The 17,305-nt window shown below is 47.5% G+C and overlaps 1 protein-coding gene across 1 annotated transcript; it reads left to right on the forward strand.

Moving 5' to 3' along the window:
• The first annotated feature begins 696 nt into the window (after window positions 1-696).
• Window positions 697-1,347, forward strand: LOC107219354. The gene has a single exon (XM_015657551.2). The coding sequence runs from the start codon at window positions 697-699 to the stop codon at window positions 1,345-1,347; it is 651 nt and encodes a 216-aa protein (XP_015513037.2).
• Window positions 1,348-17,305: the final 15,958 nt, after the last annotated feature.

The following is a 17,305-nucleotide window of genomic DNA, read 5'->3' on the forward strand; positions in this document are numbered from 1 at the left end:
ACATTCGGGTGCTCTAGTGCTTTAATTGCCTTAATTTCGGACACTTGGCCAAGGATTGTAACAAAGAGGTTCACTGTGGCCACTGTGCTGGCAATCACCGCTCTAACACCTGTGTCTCTGAAAACGTTCCTGTGGTGTGTCACAACTGTACAGTTGCAAAGCTACCTGATCGCGGACTTTCGGCCTTGGACAGTGTTCATTGTCCCATCCTACGGAGGAGGATTGAGGCCAAAGCGTGCCTAATTAACTATGGATAGATCCCTCTCTTCTACTAGGCCCCGGCATCTCACCTTCTGCCATGTAAATTGCCAGTCGCTGCTGCCTCATATCGACGAGTTTCGCCTGCACTTCATGTCCAAAACTTACCATGTAATCTGCCTGACGGAGACCTGGCTTAAGCCCGAGATTTTGGACAAGATGGTAGAGCTACCGGGTTATAAGTTACTGCGCCGAGACAGGGTGGGCAAACTTGAAGGATGAGTGGGAATATTTGTGGCTGACAGTCTTCAAGTCTCTGTCTTGTCGGCGTCGCCTGAACTTTACTACCGCTTACCTGAATTTCTTATTGTGGAACTCAAGCTTCCCAATGCTCCGGCGCTTTTGCTGGCGGTAGTGTACCGCCCCCCTCATCTGGGCCATCTCTCTGTGTTCGAGGATCGGTTCACTGAGATTATTCCGGACTACTCTCATGGTATTATGTTTGGAGACTTCAACGTGGACTTAAACGCGGCCTCGTTCGATACTGTGCACCTCCGCGATTTCTGTACGGCAAATAGACTGCATATTGTCCCTCATGGGGCCACGCATCACACTGCGACGTCAAGTACCCGCCTGGATCTTTGCATTGTCAATGACGCATCTAATGTTCGATCTTTTGGCCAATATCCTGTGCCATTCCTATCTGCACATGACCTTATTTTCGTGGTGTACGATGTTATCGTGCCGGCGCGCGAGCCTATCTCATTTACTTGCCGCAGGCTCAGGAGGGTGAACGCGGAGGCTCTTCTCCGAGACCTCTCGGCCCTGGACTGGGAGCCCCTGTACCAACTTCAATCCGTCGACGAGAAGGTGGACTTTCTAAACGCAGCTATCTTGGGAGTTTTTGACATTCATGCGCCAAAAAAGCAGGTCTATGTGAAGCGGCGGCCCGCCCCGTGGCTCACCGCTGAATTGCGAAAGTGGATTCGTCGCAGGGATCGGCTCCGTCGAGCCTTCGTGAAAACGCGCCTGCCTCATCTGCATGTTCGATTTATAGCATTGCGTAATGAGGTTAAGGCAATGCTCAGGGCTGCACGTGACAGCTACTTCCTTGACTGCTTCCAAGCTGAAACGGACGATGCGCTTTGATCTAGGCTGTATGGTCCCACCATTCCGTACGGAGTGTTTCCACAAGTCGTTCGCGGTTTCAGCCTGCACACTCTGGAACTCTCTACCAATAGACCTTAGGAGGAGAGCCTCCTTGCAAGGTATTAAGACGGCCTTTCGTGCGTTATTGCTTGCAGGTGGTGATGCTTAGTCCCCAATGTATGTAAGCTTGTAGAGCCAGCATAATTTAATTTAATTTAATTATTAATGTACAACTATATCTTATTTTATTTTATTTTTATTTTATTTTATTTTATCTTCATTTATCTTTATTTATCTTTATTTCTAGTTTCCATCTAGAGTAAGTGCGTCTTGTGCGCTCTCTCGTATAACTTTTCATACATGTGAAAACTTATTTTCCTTCTTATTCTTTAATACTTATATTTACTGTTTCACTGTTTACTGTTAAGTTTTAAGCTTCCATGATCGCCTGTAACCTTTCTACTAAATTTTCCTGTATCGTTTTTTTTTTGCACGGTGCTCTTAGGGGATCTCAGTCCCAGAGCACGAAATAAACAGCTCTCTCTCTCCCTCTCCCTCGCCCTCTCCCTCTCCCTCCCCCTCTCCCTCCTCTTGGTTTAGTCTCCTGGATGCTGGTTATGAAACATAGCCTGCAACCTGTCAGCCTGCTTGCTGTCTGCCTTCTATCGCGCATGCGCTGTTGTGCTCCTGACGTTACGCATCGATCGATCGTCGTTCGGCGAGTGATTCATCGATTCTTTTCACTCCTATGCCTCAACTGACTGCTGCTACCTGCCGCTTATCGACCGTACCTTGTTAATCTGTGTTGGTACAAACGACTCGCAGCATGCCTCCTGCCCGAATCTGTTCAGGCTGCTCCAAACCTGTAGCGCGCGATGCCGACTTTTGCGCTGCATGCAGATCTTACTACCACCCCAGCTGTGCGATGAAAAAGATTCCAGCTGGTGCAACGAGAAAAACTCAAGGCTGCTGCCCTGGCGCATTGTTCGAACGCCTTAAGCTCAGATCTCCTCCGCCTTCCACCCACTCCTCGCCTAACTCGTCGCGGAACATCGATTGCACCTATGGCTGATTGGCCGGTCCCTACAGCTGCCACCCTTAATGACCTTTTCCGACTGGTTAACGCACGCTTTGACGACCTTTCTTCGCGTATTGGCACTCTGGCTGCGATGCAAGTACAACTTGATGCCAACTCGGTGCGTATTGTGGAACTTGAAGGCCAGAACCGTGCCCTTTCCACTGGTCTAGCTGAGCTACGCGTGAGGCTTGATGCTGCTGGACAAGCAGGGTTGCGCCATCCCGTCGCCTCTGCTCGTGCTCCTGGTGTGATTATATCGGGAGCTCCGTGCTTTTCTGTTAAAGCTATACCCGTGGTGTTTAGCCAGATCGCGGCTGCCGTTGGATGTGTTGTTAATCCTACTGACATTGTTGACTCTCGCTTTTTAATAACTCGGTCCAAAGCTCGAAAGGATACCCCGTTGCCGATTATCGTTACCCTCCGGTCTCGTGATTTGTCAGCTCGTCTCCTGGAAGCGAAAAAGGCCAAGGGCCACGTTAACACCGAGGTTCTCACTCCTCCGCCTGAGGGTCTGCCCACAACTGTGAATGTCAATGAGGCCCTACCCGCTGATACCTACAAGCTTCTCCTCGGTGTCAAAGCAGCTGCGAAAACCAGGGGATTCAGATTTGTTTGGCACCGCGATGGCATCATCTTTATGCGAAGGGAACATGGTGCTCCTGTCGTTCGAATTCGCTCTGCCGTGGATCTTGAATCAGCTGCCCTTGACTGACGCCGACCATCCTTGCGACCATCTGTGGACCATCACCTGCACTCTCCAAGGCCTGCTGGACGCATGCAATCTTCTTGCAATCAACATCTGCGGATATGTCATGTCAATGCCAATTCCGTACGAGGTCACATTGACTTACTGCGATATCACTTTGCCTCCTGCTTTACCCATATTATCGCTATCAGTGAATCGTGGCTACACTCATTGATTCTTGACTCTATGGTGTCACTGCCGGGCTATGGTATTCTACGTAATGATCGTGCCGGCAAAATAGGAGGTGGGGTCGCATTGTATATGCATGCCTCGCTTCGTGCAAAAGTGCTGGCTGTCTCACCGTCGCAGTATACGCACAGTCCGGAATTTCTTATTGCGGAAATCAAGTCTCCATCTAGCCCGCCTTTTCTTGTTGCTGTGGTTTACCGCCCGCCTAAGGCAGCTAACCTTGCGGCATTTGAATCTGCCTTCGACGCTACATCTGTTGCCTATAGTCTCTCGGTAGTGTTGGGTGACTTCAATGCTAATCAGCTAGGCCAGTCCTATGATGCGGATTTGACTTGTGCCTGGTTAGTGATCAGAATACTGTGCTCTCGTTTTGCCAGTCCTCCGCACCCTTCATTGCTGGGCATGACTTAATTTCGGTGGAACTGCATACTCCTGTTCCGCCACCTGGTCGCAAATCCTTCAGAGCACGTTCCTTCGGCAGCTTTGACCTTGATGCGTTCCTGGGTCACTTAGCGTCCGCCGACTGGTCATCTTTTGAGGCTCAGAATCCGGTCAATGGTTTATTGCGTTGCTTACAGGACAATGTCACTCTGGCCCTAGATCGGCACGCTCCTTACCGTGTTTGCACTGTCAAGCGTAGTATGCCCCCATGGATCTCTCCGGCCCTCACTGCTCTCACACGGGCGAGGGACTCATTGTATCGTTCTTACAAGCGCCTTCGTATGGAAATTTCCCTTGCTCGCTATCGAGAGGCTAGGGATGAGCTTCATAGGCTTATTTCCGCGGCTCGCTCCGATTTCTTTGCATCTCGTCTTCTGGCCATCACTAAGCCTCGTGCGCTTTGGATCGAGCTCAGGGATCTAGGCATTGTCCCTGCACAAGGGAATGACATTGGTGACTTCTCGGTGGATGAGCTTAATTCTCACTTTGCCGCAGTTTCTCAGCGACCGGGTTCCTCATCGGAAGTACGTGCGTTGTTCGTGGACCTTCCTCCCGCGTGCTCTAGTAATGAGCAGTTTTACTTCAAGGACATCTCGCCTATAATGCTCCAATCTGCGATTCGTCATTTCTCTTCGCAATCGCGTGGAGTTGATGACTTATCGCTCTCCAACATCCAGCTTGCGCTTCCAGTTATCTTTTCTTACCTTCTTTCTCTGCTTAACTACTCGCTCAGCACCTCTGTTTTTCCGGAGTTCTGGAAGCAAGCTCGGATCTGTACAATAGGGAAAGTGAAGTCGCCAACCTCACTCGATCAGGTTCGTGCCATCTCAAACCTCTGCTTGCTGTCCAAAATCTTTGAGCGAATCGTCTTAGAGCAGATTACCGATTACCTTGAGGAGCGGAACCTACTAAATCCTCGCTAAACTGGCTTTCGACCGGACCATAACACCCAATCTGCTTTGCTTCGGCTTACTGAAGATGTCCGTAGAGGTGTTGATGATCGGAAGGTGACTATTTTGGTACTTTTCGATTATAGCAAGGCCTTTGACACGCTCTCCCATGCTATTTTACTAACTAAGCTTCTTGGTCTTGGATTCTCGCAGCACGTGTTGAAGTGGATAGAGTCTTACCTCCAGGATAGGGCTCAAGCGGTCCTAATTAATGGCATGAGTCTGTCCTCGCGGGCTCCTCTCGATCTCGGAGTTCCGCAAGGCTCGGTACTGGGTCCTTTGCTTTTCTCGCTTTTCGTCAATGATTTGTCCAAGGTGCTTCGCCATACTGATCACCTGTTGTATGCCGATGACCTGCAAATTTACCTGCGGTGTGCACTCAATGATCTTCCTGAAGCAATAGCTCATCTAAACCAGGATATCGAAGCGGTGTCTGCTTGGTCGAGGGAATCCTCTCTGCATCTGAATACGAAAAAAACTCATGCTCTGTTAATCGGCAGCGGTTCCTTCGTCTCAAAAATAGATCTCTTGAGGTTGCCTAGAGTGATGCTGGATGGACAATGCATTTCCTTTATTGAGTCGGCCCGCAACTTGGGACTTATCATTGACAATAAGCTGGCCTGGGAAGCTCATATTAATTACATCTCTTGCCGTGTACATGGCACTCTTCGTCAGCTTTCTGCCTCCCGGCGCCTCCTTTCGAAGGCGTTACGTAAGATGCTAGTTACAACGTTAATCTTCCCGATCTTTGATTACTGTTGCGTTGCGTACAATGATGTGTCTGGGATTCTAAATACAAAGCTGCAACGTCTTCTCAATACATGCGTACGCTTTGTATGTGGTGTCGCACGTGATGAACACATCACTCCGTTTCGGCGGGAACTTGGATGGCTGACGATTAGGGATAGGAGACTATTCTTTCTTCTGTAGGTTTTCTTTACTGTCATCCGCACTGGCCGCCCCTCTTACCTACGTGAGCTTCTTGTTGATCGCGACGCACCTGTGCACCGCTTGCAGCGACTTGCGCGCTCCCAGTTTATCGTCCCATCCCCGCGCACAGAGTTCTTTAAGAGCTCCTTCGCTGTTGTGGGGGTCCATCACTGGGATTCTTTGCCTGCCGACATTAAGTCTGCGGTCTCACTCCAGTCGTTCAAGCGTGGCTTGCATGTTTTTCTCTTCAGCACGGAAGATGCTCGGTGATGGCAGGCCGTCTCGCTTCACTGCGCATCCTTTTCGCATCCTTTGCGCACCTCTCCCTGCTTTCTCTTACCTACGCGTAGACCTACTTACTTGTATACTTAGATTTAGCCTACCTTTAACTAGTCTTAAGTTCTTTCTGTACCTTGCTGTTATCTTTGTCCAACATTGCTATGGATAATGATAAACCATATTCTATTCTATTCTATTCTCCCTCTCCCTCTCCCTCTCCCTCTCCCTCACCCTCTTCCTCTCCCTCTTCCTCTCCCTCTCCCTCTCCCTCTCCCTCTCCCTCTCCGTCTCCCTCTCTCTCTCTCTCTCTCCCTCTCTCTCTCTCTCTCCTCTGTTTGTCAACTGTCAACTTGAGTGGTTGTCCTTACCTCAGCTGCAGGATTTTCCTATATTTTTTTCCTATATTTTTTCGGACTTTACGGTTCGGTTTTATTTTGTGTAGTGGTATCCCCTGAGTTTTGGTGTACCTCTCACTATTCTGACTGTAATCTATTCCCTGTAACTGTACTTTCAGTGTTTGATTTAATCGTTGAAAGTGAAATTTTATAACTGCCACTTTAAGTGACTTAATTCAGCTGTTAGCCGCTAGGGTGTGATTGCGTGAGCTGGTTTTATGTGTGTCTATTGGCATATTACGTACAAGCACACATCCTAATCTACAATCTACAATCTACAATCCTAATACTGTTGGTGATAGTGTTTACATTATTTTTACCTCAGCTGCTTTGATAATCTCCGGATTGCCTAAACATCTATTTACACTCACCTTACTATGACGCAACGTTGTGGTTTCTGCAGCGGCTTCGTGTCGGAATCAGACATTGGCTGTCAGGGTGTCTGTGCGAGGTCATTTCACGCAAGTTGTGTAAAAAAACACTTGGGACTGTCTTCTAAACCCGTACCTGGAGCATTTCAGTACATGTGTACTGCTTGCAGTCCTTCTTCTCCAGGTCAGGCTATGCGAGAGTCGGGTACCGCAGCTACCGCTGGTACTGCCGGGGTGCGTAAAGGGCTGGGTGAAGGTCGTGTTTTTGGGGGTCGGCCTGTCTCAATCACCTCACTGGCCAATGAACTCCGTACCATTTCAGAGGCGATGGAAACTGTCCTCAAAAAACTAGACAATTTCGAGGACATCAAAAAGAGGCTGGACTGCTGTGCGCAGAAGCTCGACAGTGTTGCATCAGTAACGCAGCAGCTGGTGTCTAAGGTTGACGAGCTGACGCGGTCTAATGCCGCTCTAGCCGCCCGCTATCAAACCCTCGATGATCGCTCTGATGTGGTTGAGAACAGGCTGTCAGACCTGGCTGCATTGATAGGATCGCTTCAAGAGTCAGGCTCCTCCACCAAAGCACTGAGAAGGTCTTGTCCGCTTACCTCTTCAAGGCTGGACCAACTGGAGAAGCAAAGTAAAGACTTCGAGGTTTTTGTGACGGGTCTTCCGGAGATTTCTGGCACTACTGTGCTAGGGATGGTGTCACGTCTTGCTGGTGCCCTGGGTGTGTCCTGTTCAGCTATCTAATTCCTTCTAAGGGCGACAAACCGCGTCCACTCATCATTCGTTTCACTTCCTGTGTGATGAGGGATATGTGGCTGGATAAGTGGCGAGCTGAAAGTGGGCTACTAGCCAAGGATGTCGATGACTCTCTTCCTGCGGCTCGTGTCTTTGTTGAAGAATCCCTGACATCCTCAGAGCGACTGCTCCTGAACTCCGCGCATAGCTATGCCCGTCAACACGGCTTCAAATATGTTTGGGCCAGGAGCGGTACAATAAACATATATTAAGAAGACCATCGGAGAGGTACCATTACACATACGCACTCCTGCTGACCTGCCTACTGCTCAGCCCTCTGCGTCTCTGTGACGTGTGCAACGGACATCGACGTCGACGTCACCTGCTACCCTAGCTACTCGACCCAACGCACATCTTCGAGACTCGGACTGTTTGACGATCTGCCATGCGAATGTGCAATCGCTTGTTCCGCATTTCGATGAATTTCTCAGTTATTTTTCAGACAGTTTCTACCATGTCATAGCAGTCTCTGAATCGTTCCTTCATGATCTTATTCCCGATGAAGTTATCGGGATTCAAGATTACATCCTTTTTCGGAACGACAGATTAGGCAAGGGCGGAGGTGGGGTTGCGGTATATGTCCACAACAGTTTAAATGCGCGGTTAATCTCATCCTCGCCTAATCTCTATTGTCACAAGCCTGAGTATCTGATGATGGAGATTATCGTACCAAACGCCTCTAAACTTCTGTTTGCGGTCGTCCATCGACCTCCGTAAATTGGTTTTTTATCAGAGTTTGAGGATGCCTTTATGCAACTTGCGCAATCGTATGAGAATCTCGTTATTGTAGGAGATTTTAACGCCAACCTTAACTCTGACTCGTTTGACTCCCGTCGACTCTTAGGTATTTTTCATTGTAGTGGCCTTCATGTTATCCCGTATCGGGCGACTCATCATACTGCGCACTCACATACCTGGTTAGACCTTTGTATTGTTGACGATATCGCTAAGGTTTCAGCTAATGGGCAATCTGGTACCCCTTTTCTTTCAGGCCATGAGCTTATTTACATTAAATACTCGCTGAGGGTGCCTAAGTTAGCGACTAGATCAATCAGGTACCGAGATATCAAAAATATTGACCAGCAGTCCTTCAATCGTGACCTCCTTGGTCTTGACTGGTCTCCTATTTTCGATAGGTTTGTGAATATCGATGATAAAGTAGCCTTGTTTAATGAGCATGTGCTTAGTACTCTGGACACCCATGCCCCCTTTAAAACTTGTCGTCCTAAGCGTCAACCAGCTCCGTGGTTGTCTGAAGTTATCCGTGACCGTATCAAAGAACGGAACGTGTGTTTTAGGGCATTCAGAAAATCTGGTTCTGTGACTCTCTATGGCGAGTACAAGGCTGCTAGGAATCGAGTTCAGTTGGAAATTCGTGAAGCTAAATCGTGCTATTATGAAGATCTGTTTTCCGCCCTAACTACTCCTAAGTTTTTATGGTGAGAATTCAGGTATCTTGGCCTCTGCAAGCAGCCTCAAGGTGTAGTCCATGCTGAGTTTACGACCTCTTAACTTATATAGTCATTTTGCTAGGATTGCCAATTCTGCCTGCCAGTGCACGGTCAGTCCAATCGTACTCGATCCCGAGTCCGCTTTCGACTCTGAGCGCTTTTACTTTAAACACATCGCTCCTACTTATCTCGCAGAATGTTTACTCTCCTCGAAAACTGAAGCCTGTGGTTGTGATGGGATTCCGGCAAGCTACTTACGTCTGGTTATGTAATCATTGCTCCCTTTTGTGCTGGAAATTTATAATTACTCGCTGACTTATTCTGTCTTCCCCCTTGAGTGGAAGAAAGCGTTAATTTAGCCTATCATAAGATAAAAAATTCAACCTCGCTTGATGACTTCCGTCCTATATCTATTCTTTGTGCTCTCTCCTAGGGTATTAAAAGGATTGTTTACTTCGAGTTAACTGCTTATTTGGAGTCAAAGTGCTTGTTGGATCCCTATCAGTCGGGTTTTTGTCACGGGTACAACACTCAGTCTGCCTTAATTAAACTAACGGATGACGTTAAAAAAGCTGTTGGTAACCGGATGATCACTCTTATTGTGCTATTGGATTTCCGAAAAGCTTTCGACACTGTCTATCATGCGAAGCTGTTAGATAAATTAAAAGCTCTTAACTGCTCAGCTTTGGCGGTTGAATGGTTTAGGTCGTATTTGAGTGATCGACGTCAAGCGGTCAAGGGGTCAGATGGGGATTTATCATCCTGGGTTGATATTCACTCGGGGGTCCCACAGGGCTCGGTGCTAGGTCCGTTACTATTTTCCATTTTTGTCAACAACTTACCCGCATCGATACGTTACTCTAAGCATGTCTTGTACGCTGATGATCTACAAATTTACCTTTCATTCCTACCATCAAATATTGCCGAAGGCGTAAGTAAAGTCTCGCGTGATGTACAAGCAATTCATGATTGGGCCGGTGACAATTGCTTGAAAATCAATTTCAGAAAGACGAAGGGAATGTTTTGTGGTAGTTCCAAATTCATTAACAGGCTAGATGCCTCTCATCTACCACTAACTAAGGTTGGGAATCATACAATCGAGTATGTCAACAGGGTCCGTAACCTTGGACTAATTATGAATTCGACTCCAACATGGAATGACCATGTTGATGTAATTTGCAACAGGGTCAACAGGGTTTTATACCATTTGAAAATCAACAAGGAACTGTTTTCTGGTTCTCTTCGTAAATGGTTAGTTACGGCTCTTATATTTCCTCACCTCGATTATTGTTCAGCAGTCTATAATAATCTACCTGGTGTACTTGCTATTAAGCTCCAGCAACTTATAAACGCCTCTGTTAGATTTATTACAGGCGTAGTGAGGGATGAGCATATTACGGGACACCGACTTGAGTTGGGCTGGCTAACTCAGCGAAATAGGAGGCTATACTTAATCAGTTCTTATCTTTTTACTATTTTACGCTCAGGTAGGCCAATTTATTTGGCTGAGACGTTGCAACCAGCTGAGGCGCGGTCGCAACGTATTGCTGTCAATACGGGAGCTACTGCCAGGCTTTGCATTCCGCACTGCCGCACGGTCTGTTACCAAAAATCATTTATAGTCAGTGCCTGCTATTTGTGGAATTCACTCCCACAGAACATTGTTGACAGTGACAGGCTAGCTACATTCAAGGTCAAACTTTATGATTATCACTTAAATCTCCAGCAACAAAGATTTGATTCTTAGCAGTAGTTATTTTCCTCGTCTAAAATATGAGGCTATTTTATTTTATTATATTTTGTTTTATCATTTTATTTCAGTGAATCTATTTTTATGTTTATTGTGTTTATTGTTCTCTGCCCTGCTAGCCTTCTGTTTCTGTTTCTTACGGTCACGAGACAATTTTCGCCCCGGCTATGTCTTTATCTATAATCCTATTATATATTGTAACGTGGCATTTTTGATGCCCATTACAAGGGGCTCCTTGAACCCTGGGCGAAACCAAAATTTAGGAATTTCCGAAATTGAGTCGCGAAGTTTTTGCAAAAGAGCGCCAGGACTAGAGTCACGCATCCGAAACTACGAGAGGGGACACCTTAGCGAATATCGTAAGATATTTCAGGTTTTTTTTGTTTTTTTTTATTTTTCGAGCTACAACGGCATCAGGCAAGAAGTCCACACCGAATTCGAGGAAATTGCGAAGTGACGGACTAGCGACAATTGCGAAGGAAGGATGTCGAGGCTGCGGAGGGGGAGCCGACGCAGATCCTCGCATCGCGGGAATCCAAGGTGGACGCGATTCCCGCTGGCGGCCGGCACGCCGCAGCCTCTTCCCCTTCACCCCGCCAACAATTGACCGGCGAACTTGCGACGGACCGACTAGCGACAAGGGAGCACCACGCTCACCGCCAAGACGTCATGGAGCTGCGCGGAGGACGAGATTGCGACCTAGCTTTAAGTTCTGCGCAGCGATGCTATCGAAGGTGCGCGTCGAGTCACGCGATCGACGAAATCGATGACGGATCGATTATTGCGTATTCTTCTGGGTATGACGTCACGTGTGGGATGGCGTATCGAGATCCGTGTTGCGGCAGGTAGTAGGTTTTTGAAACCACTCTAGTTCTGGCGGTTAACGAGGACTATCGAACACAGTGATCGTGCGTTTTTTTGGTTTTTGAGGGTTTCGAGGGAATTGAGTGATTGCGAGGAAAATGGCAGCAAGGGACCACGATGGAGTGGCCCTTTCGTCGCGTGGATGTGGAGCGGTAAGCCCTGTTAACTTTCTTGCGAGAGAATCTCGAGAGATCATTAGTAAAGGCTTGCCGAGGACGGATAGCCAGTGAGGATTGGCGTTAGCGACTGTACTCGAGATTCTTTAGCCGATACGTTTGCTTGGTGACCGTAGCCTGAGTTGCGCGTGAGGAAGTAGCGTTAATTTCGGGGGATCGAGGAGATCGAGTCGAGTCACGGGTTGAGCTGAGACATTATTGCCTCGAGTTTGAGTGTAACTGAAATCCGTTACACGGGGTCATTTTACTTCATCCGATACAGCCTCAGTTCTCGTGTAGGTCGCGAGCAGTCTCACGGGGAGCATTCGAATTCGCGACCGCGTCCCGCCGTCGCAGAGAAAGTGGAGCGCGCTAATAAAAATATTCGTTCCTAGAGGTGAGTCGCGGGTGCCTCGACGAGCCCCGTTTCAGTTTATTTTTTTTTTTATTTGCATATTTTATTTTTTTTTTAGCGCCGTTCTGTAGAGGACGATCGTGAGCAGCACGTCGCGTCCGATTTTGCTTTTGGTTTCTTTTTGTGTGTAAATTAGCGGTCACGAGTAGTATAGTGACTAGCGCACGTAGGCCGTAGAGGTCTTCGGGATCCCTTCATATTTTTTTCTTTTTTTTTTTTGATTGATTATTTTGTTTGCTCGTTCTTTTTTTTTGTAAGCTAAGCGTTTGCGTTTGGGATCGCGAGGACAAGCTTCCGCAGTATTGTTATTATTTTTATTTTTTTTTGTATTATCGCTATTTTGAAATATATTGTTTAATTTTGTTGCTGCTTTGTGAAAGAACTTGTCGGCGTACGTGTGGCGTATGTCTCTGTACCCAAAAATTACCCCTCCCCTCCCCGCGGTACTGAGCTACCGAGCATATGGTCGCGGTATATCGTATTACCCATTTCGAGGCGTGTTGACCACGCCAGGCGCCCAACAAAGTTCGCGGTATTATTGCAGGTTCAGGGGACATCGTGGACGCCAAATTATTGTGCACGCGGCAAGTTCTCGGTCATTTTCTCCGAGTGACCGAGGAGCGGGAAAAGTCCACGTCACAGTATGTATTGTAACGTGGCAGTTCGGCTAGGCCTGCCCGTTACAAGAGACTCCCTGAACCCTGGGCGAGATCCCGGAATCAGGGTCTAGAAAATCGAGTCGCGGAATAATCTCAGAGAGCGCCAGAACTGGAGTCACGCACCCGAGCTTCGACAGGGACGAAATAGAGCATTGCGACCCAGATATTTCAGGCTTTTGTTTTTATTTTTTTTTCGAGTGTACCGGCTACCCTCCCGCGACCAACTCCGACGCCGAACATCTTTCGAGGCAAGGCGGAACCACCAAGACCTCGCGGGAAGGACACCGAGGCTGCGGAGGGGGAGGCAACGTAGATCCCTGCAGCGCGGGAATCCAAGGCGGACGCGATTCCCGCTGGCGGCCGGCGCGCCGCAGCCTCCCCGCTCACCCCGCTTACGGCAAACCAAGGCAACCGCGAGGTACCAGCTAGCGACGAGGGAGCACCACCCCGCCCAACCCCAGGACTACGTAGAGCTGCGCGGGAGACGACATCGCGATCTAGCCTTAAGTTCTGCGCCGCGTAGAGACGACAGGTGCGCGGCAAGTTGCGCGATCCCCAAAATCGATGACCGATCGATTGTTGCGCATTCTTAGGGGGATGACGTCACGAAAAATTAGCGCGACGAGATCGGCGTTGCGACCATCCGAGATCACTCTAGTTCTGGCGAGGAAACGAGGCAGTCGTTTTTTTTTTTCCTCTTGCGTTAGAGTTGTGGTTGCTTGGTGCCCGTTGAGAGATTTTTTTTTGTTCGTTGCGAGGAAGACGATGAGCCGTCACGAGGGAGTTGGAAGTTTTGTGCAGTGGATGTGGAGCGGTAAGCGTTGTTAACATTCTCGCGATCGAATTTCGAGGTTAATTGAGTAAGGGCTGATCCGATAAAGGGCAACCGTTTTCTTTTTTTTAGTTTGCGTGTCGAAAAGTACTCGAAATTCGTTTGCCGATTCTTTTGCTTGGTGACCGTAGCCTGAGTTGCGCGTAAGAGAGTAACGTTAATTTCGGGGGATCCAGAAAATCAAGTCGAGCCACGGGTTGAGCCGAGACGTTATTGTCTCGAGTTTGAGTGTGACCGAAGTCCGTTACACGGGGTCATTTCACGTCATCCGGCACATCCTCGATTCTCGTGTAGGTCGCGAGCAATCACGGGGAGCATTCGAATTCACGACTGCGTCCCGCCGTCGCCGAGGAAGTGAAGCTCGGGTGCGTGCTGATAAGAGTATGCGTTTTTAGAGGAGGATCGCGGGTGTCGCGACGAGCCTCGCATCAATTTAGTTATTTAATATTTTTTTTTCTTTCTTCTTCTTTTTTTGTTTGCATTATCAGTTAGTATTAAGTTGGCGATCAGCGCCATTTTGTAAAGGACGTTCGCGGGCAGCGCATCGAGTCCGATTTTGTTTTTGGTTTTTACGAATTAGGGTATTATTAAGACGGCGACTAGCGCACGTAGGCCGTAGAGGTCTCCTAGATTTATTCACCTTTTTTTTTTTTTTTTTTTTTTGTTATTATTTTTTTATTTTTATTTTATTTGGAGTATTTCTACCTTTCTTATTTAGTTTAGATAAAAGTAACATTGTATTTGGAATCGCGAAAGACGACTTGCGTGGTCGTATTATCATTCTTTTTATTTCTTTTATTATTTTTATTTCTTTTTGTTTTTGTATTATCGCTGATGAAAAATATACCATTGGAATTTTATAGAAATTTAGTCACATCACGCGTTGGCGTACTTGTGTTGCAATTCTCTGGACCCAAAATTTACCCCTCCCCTCTCCGCGGTACTGAGCTACCGAGCATATGGTTGCGGTGTGTCGTATTACCGATTTCGAGGCGTGTTGATCACGCCAGGCGCCCAACAAACTTCGCGATATTGTTTCAGGCTGAGGATACCTCGCGGACGCCAAATTATTGTGCACGCGGTAAGTTCCCGGTTATTTGCTCCGAGTGACCGAGGTGCAGAAAAATCCACGTCACAGTATATATTTTATTTATACTTATTTGTATAAAACTCTCTCTCTCTCTCTCTCTCTCTCTCTCTCTCTCTCTCTCTCTCTCTCTCTCTCTCTCTCTCTCCCTCCCTCCCTCCCTCCCTCTCTCTCTCTCTCTCCCTCTCTCTCTCTCTCTCTCTCTCTCCCCCTCCCCCCCTCCCCCTCCCCCCCCCTCTCTCTTAACCCGTTCGTTGAGTTGACGTGCTCTGTTTCTCTCCGTGTTCTTACCATTTTATTAACGGCATATTCTGTCATAAAAAGTTCTAGCATAGTTTAATGGAAGTGCGGAAAATGAACCTTTCAACTACCGGAGATTTCTGACCTTTTTCCAGTTTTTCTCCAAATTCTATTCGGGAAAAACTTTCTTATCGATTTTGCGTGAACCGTTATCGTTGTCTTTCGCCATGGTTGATTGCGTATTATCATCTGCGTGTGTTTCATATGTGTGTCACTGTGTACTGACAGTGACATAATACACTCACCAGCTGACTGTGAATACGCAATTTTAAAATTGTTTTCGTTTGAATCACCGACTGTCAAAGTTCCATATACCTGGTAGAGGTTATCAATTTGCGTCAAACCTGTGGTAATACTTTCCTACGGGAATATTAACGACCACTCTGATAGCGTGACGTTTGAATTGGTCAGAGCACCTCGAACTCAGTGTACTGTGTATGTACGTGTCCAAAACAGCTGATCAGTGTGCATGATCCTAGCTCTATTTATTGTCGAGACCCTCGCAGTGTGTGCTCTGATTTATGTATATGTGGAAATGTGAGTGTGAGGATTAGACCTTGACATTTGGATTTTCAATGGTTCATGTTGTTAGTTGTATGAGGACTGTGTGCGTTGCTTCAGTGAGCAAGTGTTACATTGTATACATTCGGAGCTGTCATCCAAGGTAACATCAGCTGTTTACTCGAGAAAATCGCATCCAAGTTGACAGGTTGCAATGTCTGAGGAAGGCGCTTCGCAAAATCAGCCCCAGTTGGCCAAATTGCTTAAAATCTGCAAAGGATGCAAGAAGGAGGTGAAGAACGCTGTCTGTTGCCATTTCTGCCGTAACCACTATCATCCGGCGTGTACTAAAATGACAAGGATTATGCATGAGAGCAAGTCGGTTGCCAGGTGTAGACCTTGTTCATCTGCAGCGAGCGCATCTGAACTTTTGAAGTTGAATATGCGGCGTATACAGTCTACTCCCTCAAACCGCACCACTGTATCCTCTCCGGCACTTCAACGCAGCCTGGAGACTGTTCTTGCGGCAATGGAAGCGAATGCAGAAATGTTTAGGGAGTCTCAGCGTAAACAAGCTGATTTAGAGTCCAAAATTGATGGACTCCTGGCCTTACCAGCTAGAATAGACGAACCATCATTGAAAGTTGATGCTCTCTCGCGATCAGCTACCGACCTGAACACTGAACTAGCTGCTCAAAAAGAAGCGGCAGCTGCAGAAAATCGAGCGCACGCAGCTCGCCTAGACGAACTAGAAAATGTGCAACAAAGTCACCAAGGGGATGTCCGGCAGGTTGTAGAGTCTAATGCAGAACTTCGCGAGCGCCTGAAGAGTCTAGAAATGAAAAATCTGATGTGTGATCTGTTAGTATCTGGAATCCCGGAGCTGGAGACCGAAGATCTCCAAGACGTTTTTAGTTCCATGCTTAGGCTACTTGAAATCGTACCTACTCGCAATGACCTCATTGAAGCCACTCGTATTAGAAGTACTAAAGTCACGAATAAGCCCAGAATGATCCTCCAGAATGATCTTCCGTCGACGGACTGTGCAATGCCGGAACGAGATTCTGTCAGCCAAGCGGGCGAAAGGTGCCATCCATGCTGATGAGATCAGTCTTGCCGGAAACCACCCGCATACACCAGTTTTCTTCAACGAACATCTTCCCCCCTCATTAGTGAGATTCTTAGCGACGGTCAAGACTCGGGCAAAGGAATGTGGCTATCGTTTTGTGTGGATCCAAAATGGAATTGTCCACATGACGAAGAGCGAAGGGGCAGATAAACTCATTATCAACTCGGAGGCCGATCTAGATCTATTGGTTCCTGTTCCGAGAGATTGACGCCACCTAGGTGATTTGCTGACAAAGGAGACTATTGCAGGGTCTGCAGGAGCTGCTTTTGACGGTGCAAACTCTTCGAACGGTTCAGCTGGCCTAAGCCATCGCAATATGAGGATTGCTAGCTTCAATGCGAACTGCTTACCGGCCCACATCGATCAGATAAGATATCACTTCTCCAAGAAATTCTTCCATGTAATTTCTGTCACTGAAACATGGCTACACACGGACATTGCTAGTGATGTGGTGACCATTAGCGATTATTGCTTCTTGCGGAATGACAGACTCGGTACAATAGGAGGAGGAGTGGGTGTGTATGTCCACAAATTCATAAAATGCAAGACTTTAGATTCATCTCCATCTCTGTTTACAAATTCTCCAGAATTCCTAATACTTGAGCTGATAGTTCAGAATGATAAAATATTATT

This window comes from Neodiprion lecontei, chromosome 2, assembly GCF_021901455.1.
Source record: "Neodiprion lecontei isolate iyNeoLeco1 chromosome 2, iyNeoLeco1.1, whole genome shotgun sequence".
NCBI classification, from domain to species: domain Eukaryota; kingdom Metazoa; phylum Arthropoda; class Insecta; order Hymenoptera; family Diprionidae; genus Neodiprion; species Neodiprion lecontei.

What these genes read in the sequence shown, in the direction of transcription:
- LOC107219354 (XM_015657551.2), top strand. Translation starts at nt 697, where the DNA reads ATGTTTGGAGACTTCAACGTGGACTTAAACGCGGCCTCGTTCGATACT.